This window comes from Dendrobates tinctorius, unplaced genomic scaffold (genome assembly GCF_039654945.1).
Source record: "Dendrobates tinctorius isolate UK_male_01 unplaced genomic scaffold, ASM3965494v1 ptg000019l, whole genome shotgun sequence".
Taxonomy (NCBI): domain Eukaryota; kingdom Metazoa; phylum Chordata; class Amphibia; order Anura; family Dendrobatidae; genus Dendrobates; species Dendrobates tinctorius.
In genome coordinates, this window is record NW_027361687.1 from 45,819,119 (window position 1) to 45,837,375 (window position 18,257).

At 42.0% G+C, this 18,257-nt stretch overlaps 1 protein-coding gene across 1 annotated transcript in view; it reads right to left on the bottom strand.

The window, feature by feature from the left end:
• LOC141082899 (NACHT, LRR and PYD domains-containing protein 3-like) overlaps positions 1-18,257 on the bottom strand; it is an 86,122-nt gene that overhangs the window by 11,142 nt on the left and 56,723 nt on the right. Inside the window, exons 7-10 of the mRNA XM_073566935.1 lie at positions 15,099-16,803; positions 11,764-11,934; positions 5,939-6,109; positions 937-1,107 (exon numbers count right to left, since the gene is read on the bottom strand). Of these exons, the coding sequence (XP_073423036.1) occupies positions 937-1,107; positions 5,939-6,109; positions 11,764-11,934; positions 15,099-16,803 (2,218 nt within the window). The remainder of the gene's footprint in view (positions 1-936; positions 1,108-5,938; positions 6,110-11,763; positions 11,935-15,098; positions 16,804-18,257) is intronic.

Below are 18,257 nucleotides of genomic sequence, written 5' to 3' on the forward strand. Positions count from 1 at the left end.
ATAGTAGGCGGCGATGACCGGATGGGGCGGGCAGGGAGCCGGCAGGGGGCGGGGCTTAGCGGTTCAGGAGAGTGCAACGAAACATGAACAGTGTCAGAGTGATTACAGACAGATTGGGAAATAGAACCTTGAAAAGATTTAACCATCTCATAAAGCTCCCTCTGCAGTTGGTTATGAGAAAAAGCAAGAGTCCTAAGTTCCACTGACAAATTATGCATCATTTGGGTCAGATTTGACATCTGACCTGCAAGAGTGTGCAGCGGATCCAAGCAAAGAAAAAAAAACCTGTCAGTGGTCAGTTATAACATCACGCTGCTGCAAGCAATGCAGGTAGAGGCTAGCTCCACTAGGTGGCGAAAGAGTGGAGAGAGGTCCAGCACATAAATGAAGCAGACCTGGCGTGCAACAGCGAAGCTACCACCAGGTGACAGCAGAGAAGTCAAACAAGCCGGGTCAAATCCTAGACTGTAGAACATTACCAAAGGAATAAGCAAACTCAGGGTCAGAGACAAGCCAGGGGATCAGTAATGGTCAGGAGCAGATATGCCAAAGACAAGAGAGAAAAGCAGGCCAGGGTCCAAGCCGAGTTCAAGTACCAAGAAGTCCAGACACAAAGGGGACACACAGTCAACTACTCACGCCGTAGACAGAACTACTGTATAACTGACATTGCCTGCAGGAAGCAGCGGCGATAAATAGTCAACCTGAACCTAGACTGAGGCTAGGAAAGGTTAACTCTTGAGATGACCAGACCGGGAATAAGGGAAAGCAGGACTCAAAACCCGGTCTGGATCATGACATGATGTGAGGAGACGAGACATTCAGATATCAGTAGAGACCTCACAACAAGATGCAGTCAGCATTTTATATCATAGACAGATATAACAATACATAATAAAATCTATGTATAACTTGTTCCCATGTCTCCGTACTTACATTAATGCTTCTATACTGCATTCTGGACTGGACAGGGCCTCCATCAAGACACTGAAGTGAGGACCAGACAGACGGTTATTCGACAGGTCAAGCACCTTCAGGGACCGGTTATTCCTTAATACAGATGCCAACTGAGTACAGGCACTGTGTGGTAGGTGATTATAACCCAAGCTGTAAAAAAAAAAAAAGAAAGATCTAACATTGTCATATGTGATGGTGTATACATTTCCAACAGCATTCACACCTTCATGCTACACACTGATACAGACTGTATACAGCATATACCTGAATGTAACCTAGCTAGTCATCTCCACATCACCTGATGTTCTTCAAAATGGGAGTTGCTTTATGTCAGTACTCGAACCCAGCAGCTCTTGTGCACTAGGCGGCAGCTCTTCCCTCTGAGCTATTCAGCTCACTGAACAGTTCCTTGCTAACCCAGATACTAGTACCTGTGTTGGTCCTGATTGGCTCCACCCTGTAATCTCTGAATTGAACACCCTACTTAAACCTGGCATTGCACTTCCTTGCTTATGAGATTATTGATCTCCCAGCCGTTTAGTCAAAGCTCTCTTTCCACCTGCTGCTTCCTCCAACCTATACTGTTGCTCAGTGTACTTACTAGCTAACTCCTGACTATGCAACCTGCTTATCCTCCAAACTATATTGCTGCTCCCGTGTACTTACTGGCTAACTCCTGACTACGCAACCTGCTTATCCTCCAAACTATACTGCTGCTCCTGTGTACCGACCTCTGGCTAACTCCCGACTATACTACCTGCTGATCCTGCCTCTAGTGGTTGCAATACCATTGACATGAAAAAGGTTCTTTTCATCAGTAATATGACTGAGGCGGCTCTTGCATGGGCCTCAACTTATGTGGAAAACAACTGTGACGTTCTTAATGATTTGGTTTCCTTTATCACAACTCTGGATCAAGTGTTTGATGACCCAAAACTGTTGAAACCAAACTGCATAATTTACGTCAAGGGTGGCAATCTGTAGCTGAATAAACCTCAGGATTCCACTGCTGAGTGGCAGACACCACATGAAATTTTGGGTCCCCATAGGACTCATTTTCAACAAGGATTATCAGATCTCATAAACTTGCAAGGGTCAAGACTACTGAGAATTTAGATGACATTGTTCAATTGTGCATCCGAATTGATCAGAGACTCAGTGAATGAAGAAAAGAAAGACTGTAAGTATTTGGAAACACCCCTAACTACTCCTTTACACAACTGGCATTAAAAAAACAACAAGACATGCAAAGTGTGACTGAACTTATGCAAATTGATGTAGTCTGTAAATTTCTCTCTACAGTAGAGAAGGAGAGGTGACAAACAGAAAATATATGCCTCTATTGTGGGGCTCTGGACATTTTGCCATTAACTGTCCTAATAAAAGGACTATAGCCTTCAAAATTGTGAAAACTGCAAGCAACTTAGATCCAATTATGCAGACCATCTCATCTGTAATGCAGGACAAAGGCAAAGGGCAATCACTATCGTCTCATTTTGTCATTCCCATACAGGTCCTAATCAGGCGTCAAAGAATACAATGCGTTAGATTCTGGAGCAAGAGGAAATTTTATGGACTTACAATTTACACTTGATAATAACATTGCAAGTAGGACTAAATCCATGACAATTGATATGGAAACTGAAGATGGATCACCTTTATCTTATGGACCTGTTACTCACGAGATAATTGAACTTGAAATCTGTATTGAACCAAATCATCATGAAGTGGGTAGGGTTCAGCTTATTTCCGCTCAAAAATTTCCAGTTATTGTAGGAAATCCCTGGTTTTCAATCCATAAGCCTTCTATCAACTGGGCATTGAGAACCAATACCTTTCCCTCGGAGTACAGTAAGAAAAATTGCCATGCTAATTTATCTGTTGCCAAACAAATTCAAGTATCTAAGAGTTCTCATCAGAATGATGATAAACCACCTCCTCAGTATCAGCAGTTCAGTGAGGTCAGCAGTAAGAGGAAAGCCATCAACTGCCTCCTCATCGTTCTTACAACTGTCCCATGGAATTAGTTCCTGGAGCATACATTCCGTTTGGGCGAATTTACAATCTTTCTGAACCGGAATTGAAAGTACTAAAGGGATACCCAAATAAAAATTTAGAGAAAGGCTTCATTCAACCTTCTTCGCCAGCTGGAGCACCCTTGTTTTTTTGTAGTTAAGAAGGACTCAACCCTGTGGCCATATATTGATCACAGAGAAATAGATAATATTACCATTAAAAATCGCTACACTCTCCCCTTAATTCTTGTGTTGCTGGAGAAACTGCGTTCTGTCAAGATTTTTACCAAACTCGATCTAAGAGAGGCTTATAATCTCACATAAATTCGCCCAGGAGATGAGTGGAAAACTGACTTTATATCAGGATCCGGTCAGCGCCGGCGGACTGCCGCAGCTGAGCCAGTAAATCACCCAGACTACGAGAGGGCCCGGGGTCCAATACTGCAGGGAAAGTTCAGACAACAGGACCTGCGACACTGAAAATAGTTAACAGTACAAGGACCTACGATCATGTGACCACAGGGGGCGTGGCTTAGCGTCCTGCTGTAGGAGAGGACTATAGGGTTCTTTTACAGGAATCCTGGAGTAAAGGCTAGGGAAACTCAGGTCAGACAAACAGAGGTCAAATACGGAGAGGGCGGCATGGTACCAGAGGGACAAGCAGAGAATAGTCAAAACGTAAGCAATAAATCATACACAGATATAGCAACGCAGTACAAGGGAGGCAGTCAGAGAGTAGTCAGGTCCAAGGCAAAAAGAGTCATACACAGAGATAGCAACGCAGTACAAAAGGAACAGGCAGAACTCGTAACAGTGACAGAACCGGATCAAAACCAAGAAAGCATAAAGTATCACAGTCACAAAGCACACCAGGGTCACACACTCAGCGAAGGGTCTGAGTATAAGCGACGAGGAATGAGCCCACAATGAGGCTATAAAAAGCTTCCCAGAATCTCAGAGTGAGGCCGTCCACATTAACCTCTGAACTACCTAATCCCACAAGCTGAGAAAACCATGACACTTTAGAAATAGATGTGGACATATTAACCCCTTACTGACCACTGACGGGATAGTACGCCAGCGGCCAGTATTCCCCGCTTTGAGGTGGGCTCTGGCTCTCCCATTTAATTTTTCTCTCCTCTGATGTGATCGCACATCAGAGGCGAGAGAAATGGGGTCCCCCGATCCCAACTTTCCCGGTACTTACAGTGTCCCTGGACCCTCCTGCATCCCCCCGTGATATTCCCCGGCCGGCAGCGTCTTCTTCCAGGAAGAAAATGGGGGCCGCATGAGCAGTGCGCCCATGGAGATCTGCCGGCTGGCATCCAGCAACAATAGGAAATTTTTCCTATTGGTTAATTTTGATCACTGTGATAGACCCTATCACAGTGATCAAAATAAAAGAAATAGTAAATCAAACCCCCTTTTATCACCCCCTTAGTTTGGCAAAAATAATAAAATAAAAACATTTATTTAATTTTTCCATTAGGGTTAGGGTTGGGGCTATTGTTAAGGTTGAGGTTAGAGCTAGGGTTAGGGTTGGGCTAGGGTTAGGGTTGGGTCTAGAGCTAGGGTTAGGGTTGGGCTAGGGTTAGGGTGTTGGGGTTAGGATTGTGGTTATGGTTGGGATTACGGTTAGGAGTGTGTTGGGTTTAGGGTTGGAGTTAGAATTGGGGGGGATTCCACTGTTTAGGTACATCAGGGGGTCTCAAAATGTGACATGACGCCGCCATTGATTCCAGCCAGTTTTGCGTTCAAAAAGTCAAATGGTGTTCCCTCCCTTCTGAGCCCTGCCATTCGCCCTAAACAGTGGATTTCACCCACATATGGGGTATTAGCGTGTTCAGGAGAAATTGCACAACAAATTTTGTGGTCTATTTTCTCCTGATACCATTGTGAAAATAAAAAAAATTGGTTCCAAAGTAAATTTTTTGTGAAAAAGTTAAATATTCATTTTTTCCCTTCCACATTGCTTTAGTTCTCGTAAAGCATCTGAAGGGTTAATAATCTTCTTGAATGTGGTTTTGTGCACCTCGAGGGGTGCAGTTTTTAGAATGGTGTCACTTTTTGGTATTTTCTGTTATATTGACCCCCAAAACTCACTTGAAATGTGAGGTGGTCCTTAAAAAAATGGTTTTGTAAATTTTGTTGGAAAAATGAGAAATCGCTGGTCAAATATCAACCCTTCTAACAACCTAACAAAAAAAAAATTATGTTTCCAAAATTGTGCTGATGTAAAGTTGACATGTGGGAAATGTTATTTATTAACTATTTTGTGTGATACCAATCTCTGATTTAAGGGTACAAAAATTAAAAGTTTAAAAATTGCAAAATTTTCAAAATTTTTGCCAAATTTCCGTGTTTTCATAAATAAATGCAAGTTTATATTGAAGAAATTTTACCACTAACATGAAGTACAATATGTCACGAAAAAACAGACTCAGAATCATATGTTGAAGCGTTCCAGAGTTATAACCACATAAAGTGACAGTGGTCAGAATTGTAAAAATTGGCCTGGTCATTAAGTACCAAATTGGCGCTATCACTAAGGGGTTAATAGAAGTTCTACTTGATGCATTATATATACATTAGTGCTGTGTCTGTTCAGTGCGATCACCTTCTCTGCGCTACACACATTCGTTCTCTTGTCTCTTTTATCATTTTAAATAATTAATTCAGACAATAAGTGTCTCCAATGTTTCCTTGTAATGTTTTCCCTTCTCTGGCCTCAGTTAAGACTCCATATATAATAGTGGAACAGCAATATTAATAGAGGAAGATAACATTTTTTACAACCTCCACATGACAGAGAGAGGAGTGATGTGAGGAGACGAGACAGTCAGACATTGGTAAAGATGTCACATAACAAGGTGCAGTCTCAAGGACATAACAATGATGGTGAGCAGAAAATTCCATTATAACTTGTCCACACACGTCTCCGTCCTGTACACATCTCTTTTACTTACCGTATTACCTTTATCCTGCAGTCCGGGCTGGACAGAGCCTCCACTAGTTCACTGAAGTGAGGACCATTCAGACGATTATTACACAAGTCAAGTATCTCCAGGGACCGGTTATTCCTTATTAAAGATGCCAAATGGATGCAGGCCGTGTGTGGCAGACGATTTTGACTTAAACTGTAAGAATAAGAAGATGAGATGTGGCTGACACGTCCAGAGGGTTAGTATGAAATCTGAAGATTGTCAATATGGAAAATGTCATCACTTACAAAAGGTCAAAATCAGGATCCACAAGAATAGAAAACATAAAAGGAGGTCAAAACAAGTAGCAATGATCAACAAGGAGCTAAACAGGTAGGACTGATTCAGAGAAGTACAAGACTGTATCTGGCAGCTTCCAGAAGTAAGTTGGAAGCTTTAGTAGGGTGTGATACACTCCAATTTGCTGGAGCAGGAAGATGGTAACTCCAGCTGGACAGCACACACACCGATACTGACAGACTGGATGGCGCTACAGGTCCCAGTCACCCAGATCTAAGTGGCTGGACAAAGCCTGTGTCATCCAGAGCTTCTAGTTCCAACATCTCTTATGATCAGTGCGTCCCGCAGAATGAATACGGCGGAGTCTGGTGACAGAAGCAGATGTCGCAGGAGCGGGTCCTGGTGGAGATGCAACATCAGCTCTCCTGGAATGTGTCCCTGGCTCTACTCATACTGTATAGTTGTGCCTCCTGGACTCATCTACAGCGCTTGCATGGTGTGGCTCAGGAAACAAACCAGAGTCAGATCTAATATATTAATATGCCTATCTCTACCTTTACTTAAATTGTATGCATTACATCACACAATTTGTTATAATACTGATTCAATAAAGTCTCGCATCATCTAGGAAAAAATCCTAATTGATGAATGGAAGGCAATGATATTCATTGGTAGTACACTTATTTTTTACATTTGTTTAATATGACTCCCTAAGGCTGTGTGCCCACGTTGTGTTTTTTAAGCGTTTCCGCAGCGCTTTTAGACAAGCGTTTCTGCTGCGGAAACGCTTAAGAAAACCATCTAATGTAATAGAATGGAAAATACACATGTTGTGCTAATGGTGTGTTTTTTTCCGCTGCGGAAACGCTTACCGGAAAAAAACGCAGCATGTTCATTAATTGTGCGGAATCGCGTGCATACATACACTGTAATTGCAAAAACGCATAGGAAAACGCATGTCAAAACGCTTGACAATCGCGTCAAAAAGCGCATGTGTTTTCCCTGGAAAGGGCATGCGTTTCTGCTCAGGGAAAAAACGTTTGAAAAACGCTACGTGGGCACATAGCCTAAGGCTGTGTGCCCACGATGCGATTTTTAAGCGTTTTTGCCGCGATTTTCGGCGTGAAAACGTTTAAAAATCGTGTACAGAACGCCCCCCATGCATTCCTATGGCATTCCGCACATGCTGTGCTAATGCTGTGCTTTTTTCCGCGGCGGAATCGCATCGCGGAAAAAACCGCAGCATGATCATTCTTTTGTGCGGAATCGCAAAGAATTGCCGCGATTCTGCACCCATAGGAATGCATGAGAATCGCTTACTTCCCGCATGTGGTTATGCCCACCATGCGGGAAGTTAAGCGTCTCATGTGCGGTTGGTACCCATGGTGTGGAGGAGAAGAGACTGTCCTCCAGGCCCTGGGTACCATACCCCTGTAAAAAAAAGAATAAAAAATCGGGGTATATTTACCTTCCGACGTCTCGCGCTGCATTGCCGGCCTCAGTGTTCCCAGTAATGCCTTGTGGCAAGGTCCTGTGATGACGTAGTCTTGCGTGACTCTAGCGGTCTCGTGAGATCGCTATAGCAACGCGAGACCAACGTCATCACTGGTCTCGCAAGGCATCGCTGGGAACGGGAGCGCCGCTGAGACTGCGCGGGACGTCGGAAGGTAAATATACCCCGATTTTTTATTTTTTTTTATCATTTTTAACATTCTATCTTTTACTATTGATGCCGCATAGGCGGCCTCAATAGTAAAAATCTGGTCACATTTGTCAAACACTATGTTTGATCAGTGTGACCAACCTGTCAATCACTTTCCAAGTGATGCTTCAAATCGCTTGGAAAGTGCTTGAATATCGCACGCGAAAATCGAGGCAAAATCGCGAACATAATCGCGGTGAAATCGCGCGGAAAAAAACGCGCGATTTCTGGGAAGGAGTCTAGTTTTCAGTGTCCGGAAAAAAACGCTACGTGGGCACATAGCCTAAAGAAACATTTGCAAAACGCACGCTGGAGGGTGATGGTTGGTGATCAAAGCACTTTACAAGCTGTGTCCCCCACTCCCTGAGTATTTTTGCTGTTTTCATATTGCTCATTTTTATGGTATATCCAACATTTTACCTTTATTGTTTATGGTGGTACAGGCGCTTCTCACAAAATTAGAATATCATCATAAAGTTAATTTATTTCAGTTCTTCAATACAAAAAGTGAAACTCATATTATATAGAGTCATTATAAACAGAGTGATCTATTTCACATGTTTATTTCTGTTAATGTTGATGATTATGGCTTACAGCCAATGAAAACCCAAATGTCATTATCTCAGTAAATTAGAATACTTTATAACACCAGCTTGAAAAATGATTTTAAAATCCGAAAAGTTGGCCCACTGAAATGTATGCTCAGTAAATGCACTCAATACTTGGTTGGGGCTCCTTTTGCATCAATTACTGCATCAATGCGGCGTGGCATGGAGACGATCAACATGTGGCACTGCTGAGGTGTTATGGAAGCCCAGGTTGTTTTGATAGCAGCCTTCAGCTCATCTGCATTGTGGAGTCTGGTGTCTCTCATCTTCCTCTTTGATTCTCTATGAGGCTAAGGTCAGACGAGTTTGCTGGCCAATCAAGCACAGTGATAATGTTGTTTGTAAACCATGTAATGGTACTCTGGGCAGTGTGGACAGGTGCCAAGTCCTGCTAGAGAATGAAATTTCCATCTCCAAAAAGCTTGTCGGCAGACGGAAGCACGAAGTGCTCTAAAATGGTAGACAGCTGCGCTGACTCTGGTCTTGATAAAACACAGTGGACCTACACCAGCAGATGACATGGCTCCCTGTTATGATTGAGTCACCGTAGGAGGCAAAAACAGAATTGCTAGCTAAGTCCAGAAAACCAGAGAGGTTGGCAGCTATCGGATTGCAGACCCCTGATCCTATCCACAACAACTAACAGTAGCCGTGGGGGGTTCCTACGATGCCCTAGACCACTCGATCACAGCCGGAGAATTAAATAGGCCTAAAGAAAGAAAGGGGAAAACTAAACTGCCCCAGAGCAGACCCCAAAGCAATAGGCTGCCCCCAACATATAATGACGGTGAAGCAAGATGAAAACACTAACACAGACAGAAAGATAGACTGAGCAAAGACGGGGCCCAAGCTAACTAGATAGGAAAGGACAGGAAGGCTGCTGTCTGCAATCCGTGAAAAACCCTATGAAAATAAGAGCCAACAAACTGACAGTGAAAAAGGCCCTGAAGACGCTAAGCTTCAAAAAAGCTATGTCAGTACTCAGGAATATTCTGAAGACAGAGAAACCGGCAAAAGGAGATTCAGCTCACCCCAGCAGGGAATGGCAGAATCCAGAAAGGCAAGGAAAACAAAAACAAAACACAAATGCTAACAGGCAAAGCAGAAAACTTAGCTTTAGAGGAGCAGGAATCAGACTGGTGTCCTAGAAGTCCACAGAGAAATCACCCGCAAGGCAGAAGGGCGTCGGCAGCCTTATATCCAGTCCGTGACTCCACTCAGCCAGTCATCCTCATTAGGCTCAGGTTCCTGATAATCAGGCTCATTACCTTCCTTTACCAGAATAGGGAGTTCACCAGACCTCAGTGACGAAGGGGAAAATGAACTCACAACAGCTCCCCAAACCATCACTGATTGTGGAAACTTCACACTAGACCTCCAGCAGCTTGGATTGTGGTCTCTCCACTCTTCCTCCAGACTCTGAGACCTTGATGCAAAATTTAGTTTCATCTGAAAATAACACCTTGGACCACTGAGCCACAGTCCAGTTCTTTTTGTCCTTGGCACAGGTAGGATGCTTCTGGCTTTGCCTATTGGTCATGAGTGGCTTGACACAAGGAATGCGACACTTGTAGCCCATGTCCTTGATACGTCTGTGTGTGGTGGCTCTTGAAGCAATGACTCCAGCAGCAGTCCACTCCTTGTGAATCTCCCCCAAATTTTTTAATGCTCCTTCCTTAATCCTTTCAAGACTGCAGTTATCCCGGTTTCTTGTGCACCTTTTTCTATCACACTTTTTCCTTCCATTCAACTTTCCATTAATATGCTTGGATACAGCACTCTGTGAACAGCCAGCTTCTTTAGCAATGACCTTTATGGCTTACCCTCCTTATGGAGTGTGTCAATGACTGCCTTCTGGACATTTGTCAAGTCAGCAGTCTTCCCCATGATTGTGGTGCCTACTGAAACAGACTAAGGGACCTTTTTAAACACTTAGAAAGCCTTTGCAGGCTTTTTTTTGTTAATTATTCTAATTTTTTGAGATAATGACATTTGGGTTTTCAATGGCTGTAAGCCATAATCATCAACATTAACAGAAATAAACACTTGAAAAAGATCACTATGTTTGTAATCACTCTATATAATATATAAGTTTCACTTTTTCTATTGAAGAACTGAAATAAAGTAACTTTTTGAAAATACTCTTAGTGAGAAGCACCTATATGTCTATGGCCCCTTTAAAATAAATGTAATATATTGGTAGAAAAACAAGATCAAACAGTAGTTTTTCCTATGAGGTTCTTATTCACCAGTCTCAGCTCTGCTTTTTTCCCCTGCGGCTGCTGCCCTTTGCTGTTATCCACGCGGTGTTGTACATGTTGTCTGTGACCTCCAGTGAAATTATGGCCAGAGGACTTTAAGGGTCGACTGACAGCCATCTGTGCCAGCAGAAGGAGTAGGTTCTATTCTGAAACCTGATGCCTTAATTTGGAGGGTTTTTTATACTTACCATCTCAATTAACCTCTAAACGGCAGCTCTCAGGATTCACCGCATTCCTCTTTCCTTTCACTTGTCTGAGTATAAAGTCATCTTTGTGTTCAGTAACCATGTGATTTGTATTTTTCCTCAGTATTCAGGCAATTATCCCATCAGCAAACTGCTGTTTCTATATGATCTGGTTTGCTTCCTGGCTCAGACCTGCCGATGAATCGTTCAGTTGCCGAAATCATAATGAACGCTCCTATGGTGTCGTTCACACTGCAAACGCTGCTGCAACAGTGTGTCTCACGAAGTAGTATTCAGTTTGTAGGTTTATCAAATCTCCTGGCTTTGTGTCCTCGGGCTACTCTGCTTCACGTGTTTGCCTGTTGTCCAGCAAACTCTCTGTTCGATCTGTCCGTCCTCACTGTACAGCGTGACATCCAGGAAGTCCTTGCTCTGCCATCGCTTTTGGATTGCAATGGGAACAGACATCAATAGTGCCACAACATATTCCTTGACAAGGAACAAGTGAAGTAAAATGTAATAGGAACATCATGTGGCTTGGAAGACCTTTCTCTTCTTTACACAAATATGCCAGTCATATACATAGAGAGATTATTTAGCCAATCCATAATGCATGAAGTGTAACCATTGCGATGGGTTAACCTGCGGCCTCTGATCTGATAAACATGTCATATAATAATATTATAAATGGTTCATCAATATGGCTCCTTGTCAAGCTTATCTTCGACATAATGGAGCAAAACATAAAATAGAATAAAATCAATGCGTAACATGTTCACCCCACGTCTCCGTCCTGTACATCTCTTATACTCACAGTAATTCCTCTACCCCGCAATCTGGACTGGACAGAGCCTCCATCAAGTCACTAAAGTGAGGACCAGACAGTCGGTTATTAGACAGGTCAAGTATTTTCAGGGACCGATTATTTTTTACTCCAGATGCCAACTGGATGCAGGAATATTCTGGTAGCTTGTTATTATCCAAACTGTAAGAATAAAAAGATGAAATTTGGGTGAGAAGCCAAAGTGCATTAGTATAAAATCTGTAGATTGTGAATTGTCCCCAGCGCTTAGTTAAATCCATAAATGTCATCAGTACAAGCCACATCTTGTGTTCGGTGGAAGTCATGAATGCGGGAAGCTATAAACGTATACAAAATTGTTGGTTCCCTTCTATTAAAGAGGAACCCACAATAGTCATTGAATCAACTTGGAACTGACAAAAGTAATTTTCAAATTAAATTTACTGAATAACAACTAATGACAATCAGACTTTGCTTGTGAATTGTGGCTCAACAAAAACAAAACTCAAACTAATAAAACTGGCCTGGACAAAAATAATGGTTCTCTTAATGTAATATTTAGTTGCACAACCTTTTTAAGGCAATTACTGTAACTTTCAGTGAAACCTCTGCCCCCCAACCCCACCCCATTCACAGGCATTTTGGAAGCTTCTTGTGAGCAAACTGCTCCTTATGTCTCACATGTGAAGGCGTCTTCTCCAGACTACCGGTCTCAACGCCTTCTACGGACGTTCAGTAGGATTTAGATCAGGGCTCATAGAAACCACTTCAGAACAGTCCAATGCTTTGCAATTCTTGGATGTTTTCAGCTGTTTGTTCTGCTCATTATCCTGTTGGAGGAGGACCCATGACCTGTGACTCAGACCAAGCTTTCTGACAGTGGGCAGGATTTTTCGCCCCAGAATTACTTGATAATCTAGACATTTCTTTGTACTCTGCACAGATTCAAGACCCCCTATGTAAGATGCCACAAAGCAGCCCCAAGACATAAGCAAGTCTCCTCCATGTGTCACAGTAGGTACAATGTTCTTTTCCTTGTGTCATTCATTTTTGCATCTGTAATGTAACTTGCCAAAAAGAAAGTTTTGTCTTATCTGCACTAAGGACATTCTCCCAGAATCTTTGTGTCTTGTCAATATGTATTTTGGTAAATTCCATTCTCGCTTGTTTAGGATTTGCTTTGAACAGTGGTTTCCTTCATGGTCATCTTCCATGAAGTCCATTTTATCTAAGACAGCGCCGGATGATGCGATCTGACACTGATGTTTCTTGACCTTGGAGTTCACCTCTAATATTTTTGGAAGTTGTCCTGAGCTCTTTTGTTACTATTTGTATAATCCGTGTCTTCAATTTGTCATCAATTTTCTGCTTGAGGCCACGTCCAGGGAGATTGTCTACAGTCCCGTAAACCTTAAACGTCAGAATAATGTGTGCAATTGTAGTAACAGGAACATCAAGTTGTTTGAAGATGGCCTTTTAGCATTTCCCTTTAACTAATTTATCATTTTCTTTATAATCTTTGGAAACAACTCTTGCCTTTGTTTTCTTTACTCTATGTTCAGTGCAGTACACACCATGATACCAAACAGCACAGTGACTACTTTGCACCTTTCAAATAGGCAACTGACTGGATACAAGTTTGTAGACACCAATCACACTTATTACAGTACACATCTTAGTTTAACATGTCTCTATGGCAAAACTATTTTCAATCTTTTCTAGGGGTGCCATCATTTTTGTCCAGGCCATTTTCATTAGTTTTTTAATTTTTCTGTTGAACCCACAATTCACAAGCAACATCTGACGGTCATTAGTTGTTATACAGTAAATTTAAAGTAAAAATTACTTTTGTCACTTTCAATCCATATCAGTGACCATTGTTGGTTTTTCTTACTTTGACAGAAGGGTACTAAACATTTTGTCCAAATCTTAGTATGTTATGTCCTCTGACAGCAAATCCATCTTCTAAAAATCCAGAATACGGAGAAACCTTATGGTGTGTCATAAATCAGGGATTATTGCAGTACAGAGAATGTATAATACTCAAAGCTGAATTGAAGCTAAATGCTTTTTTTATGGGTGATAGGATTATTTATGTTAGAATAAAAATTATAATCAGTATTGGCAGCAGATCTCCCTACACAAACAGGGGATATGCTGCTGATAGCATGGTGTTGCATGGGGAAAAAAATCATCATATTAACAATTGTTCTTGTTATGGTAAATATTTATACTTTGCTTTTATTATTATTTAGACAATTAAATATACCTATAAATCTTTGCTCATTTTGTATTTTAGTATTAGTTTTATAAGCGTTATTCATAAAAGCAATAACACACGGTGTTGTATCTTATATAGAGGTGTCTGTGTGTTAAACATTCCTTTTGTTTCTGAAAGTATAGTAAGCTAGGTAGAACCAATTTGAAAGGAATCTGGCAGAATCCATAATTTACGATTTCGTTATTCCCAACTTAAATATCTTCTTTCTTAGGTAATCTAATGTAAGAAGCCATTCCCACTTCTACTTATCTTTGTGGTTGTAATAAAAACTTGTGACTGGGCATCTTAGACTCAGGCAAGCCAGTACACTAACAGACACTGGTTGTGTGCTCTTGTCTCCGATCGATCGACTCTGATTTGATTAAAACTGGCAAACGTGTGAAAACTTTTGCGTTTCGCCTAAAACGTTTCATGCAGGCTTCCACATCATTCTGTTGCCATCAGTATTCATTATTCGTTAGCCTTTGTAAACAAGAGCCGGTCATCTTACATATAATTTGGCATATCTAATTGTACCTTACATTACTAATACGTCTCAGAGATGAAATGCTGTATCTTGTATTTTAGGCTCTGGTAACTCCTATGGTAAAAAAAGAAAAAAAATGGACAATGAGCCTGAGCCAGCTCACCAACCGCCACTGGAGCACGGAACGTCGTCCGGACTTGACGTATCTTGACTGGAAAAAAGAAGGGGAAAAACGTGTAGTTGACCAACCGGCTACACGTTTTGACCCTGAATGGATCTTTGTCACAGCTGTGACAAAGATCCATTCAGGGTCGAAACGCATAGCTGGTTGGTCAGTGCATGCGAGCACATCCTCTTCTATATGAGGAAATTGCCTGTACAACATGTTTTAATTTGTGAAAAATAAAAGGAAATATTTTAGGAGCTGGAACGCCCTTCTTTAAACTCCTATGGTGCCTTACTGAAGACCTCGCCAATTGATTTGAAGGATTTAAAATTTCTATTCTAAAAGTATCATTAAGTTGTGCTACTGCAAGTATCTTGAACTAAATGGGATATTTACAATAGAAATAATAATTTTAAAAAATAGTAGTATTTTACCTCAGATTCTGGAGATTGTGTAAAGCTGGTGCAAGTCTTTTTAATCCTTCATTGTCTAAGTAACACGATGTTAGATCGAGTCTTTCTATATTTGTGCAGGTTTCCAGAATAAATGCCAACACCGTACAGTCTAAAGACGATATGCGAATATGAGAAAGATCAAAACTTCTGTGTGATTTTAATGATTCCCGCACTAGAGGCTTATTACGGGTTTCAAACAAATAAAAGAATATATTAAGAAGACATCGCTTGCTGTCTGCAACTTCTATCAGTCTCTGTTTTTCTGGAATTAAGTCCTTCACCCAAGTAATGACATCTGTGGAGGCCTGAGCTGCTTGTCCATCCAGATATCCAGTTAGTATCGACCTTGTGGAGTTGTCTGATAGACCACACAGGAACCGAAGGAATATTTCACCGCGTCCATCAGAAAAGGATTTGGCAACTTTTAGTGATTTCTGCAATTTCTCAGAAAAATCTGCATAATGAACCAAGGCAGAGAAGAATTCCTGCACAGTGAGATGCAAGAAGGAATATGTCACAGGATCCTCCGATTCGATCAGAAAACTTGATAAAAGCTTTGACTTTTTGTCCACATGGAAGGATTCCAGATCTCGGTAATCAAAAATAATCAAGTGATTCAGTACCCCATGTTCTGCCATCCACCCGATGGAACGCAGGAACTTCTGAGCTTCACTTTCATCACTTTTGTGCAGGGTGTGATTGGACAGGGTGTTGGCGATAAATATGGCAAAAAGTTGTGTCACAGTTTTGGGCAATAATGACATCAGCTGATCACTACTTGTGGTCTGGAAGCTCCTGGATAACACTGTACAGATGATCCAGCAGTAGGATGGGATGTAACAGAACGTGTACAACGTCTCATTCTGCTTCACATAACTAAAAGCCTTTTCTGCCAGTTCAGGGTTAGAGAAGAAATTTTCAAAGTACATCTGTCGTTCTTCAGGAAAAAATCCAATAATTTCTACTGTTCGCTGGAAAACACTACAATTTATAGATGCCAGTCTGGTTGGGCGACTGGTCATCAGAACAGAACAACCTTCCAGAAGAGACTTTTTCACCAAACTAACCACAATCTCACCACAAGGTTTGAGCAGTTTAGGATGAGAGCACAAGTGATTGGTTGAGAAATCCATTGTATGAAGACTTTCATCTAAGCCATCAAATATAAAGAGAAGTTTCTCTGGATCCTGTAAGATGGTCCCGAGCTGCGGTGCCAGATGTGGGTACTGATGAAGGATCATGGTCTCCAAACTAACATTATCCAATCTGTTGAGTTCCCGGAATTTAAAGAAAAAGACAAACGAGAATCTTTGATAGAGATCACCCCTTGTCCAGTCATAGACAAACTTCTGCATCAGGGTGGTCTTCCCTACACCAGGCACTCCGCTTACCATTACCATTTGAGGCACCAGTCTGGATTGCTGACACCGGCGGAACATTTTGCTGGGGGAAATGTGCACTACTTCATCTTGGGATTCTTTCATGTATTCCTCATGTTTTACTCCGGTCTGTAGGAGCTCATTATCAGTGCGCTCCCTGAAGATATCGGTAGGGACAATGATGAGGTTCACATAACGTATTGAGAATGAAAAACTTTCCTCTCCTTGGTTAGATCCTGGAGGTTTATTCTCAATCAGTTTCTCAGTTTTGTCATATAAATGTTTTTTGTGAGAGTTCTGGATGTCTATGGAAAAAAGTGGACAATATCAGTAAAGTTGAGCTGGAATAAAATGACAATATATTAATGCGGTATGATATACTTGTGAAGAAAGAGGGCATTTATAAATAATACTGTCAAAAGTATGAGTTTATTATTTGCAAAAAAAAAGTGGCATCATTGGCAAAACTTTCTAGGCATGATAAATCAGTTTAAAATATCTTGCTGTCGTTTATGTATTTTTCTTTTTTTTTTTTTTCATCCCATGGGCGAGTAACTTCCATTTAGAAATCATCAAATAGGACCAGGGGCTGGCTGGCATTTTTCAGCTGGGGTGGGGGGGATAGGTTTGGGGCTGAAGGACAATCACAAGTTGTGGTGGCCCACCTTTGGCCTGCTTGTCTCTGGCCATGAAAGCAGCAGGGATAACAGGCTTAAAAAACAGGTTGGTACATAGATATGGGAACAGAACAGGGCTTGCTGCATAGATATGGGAGCAGAACCAAGCTTACTACAGAGATATGGGAGCCGATCTGAGCTTACTACAGAGACATGGGAGCAGCACTGACCTTACTACAGAGATATGGGAGCAGAAACGAGCTTACTACAGAAATATGGGAGCAGAACAGAACTTACTACAGAGATAAGGGAGTAGAACCGAGCTTACTACAGAGATAAGGGAGCACAACCGAGCTTACTACAGATATATGGGAACAGAACCAAGCTTATGGCATACAAATGATACCAGAATCTAGATTATGTAGTAAAGGGCTGATTGGTGCAGGGCGACAGATAGGCAGGGACCAGAGGAAAGTTCAAAGCAAAGTGTCTTTAATGTCCAAAACTTACAAATGAAAAGTAAACAGTATCGCAGCCGGGGTGTCAAGTAAGTCTGCATCCGAGAACGGTTGCAGTGGGCGACTGCACTGCTGTGTCACGCTGAGGAGTGCCAGGCGTTTTTGATTCACTTGGCTCCGTGTTACCTCACACAAGCTGGACGCTGCATAGCCACTTGCTCTGCAGTTTGCAAACCAAAAATGACACACCCAACCCTTTACTGCAGGGCTGTTAAATGGAATCTGTTGCCATGGGCCACTTGTAAGACCCGTTCTGAAAGGAATGAACCGCACCACTACCTTCGCTTTAAAAAGAAAAGCCCATGCCGGGTCTTCATAAATCTGCCTTGGGCAAATAGTGTGTCCAAGACAAATTTTACTTTTATTCTGCACTGCAACCACAGCTATATCTGTGACTGCAATGCACTCCAGCAGCTTTAATAAGGCTCTGGTCGCATCCTGGGGGACACATATCGACCCTCGCATATGATCCCTCTCACTGCCTCCCTACCCCCCCATTCAAACTTTTGTGGTTGAACACTTGTCACCATACTGGGTGCCCGGGACAGGGCATCCGCATTCCCTTGCGCCTTCCCTGCGCGATGTTCCATGGTGAAATTGAAATTTTGCAAGGACAGGAACCAT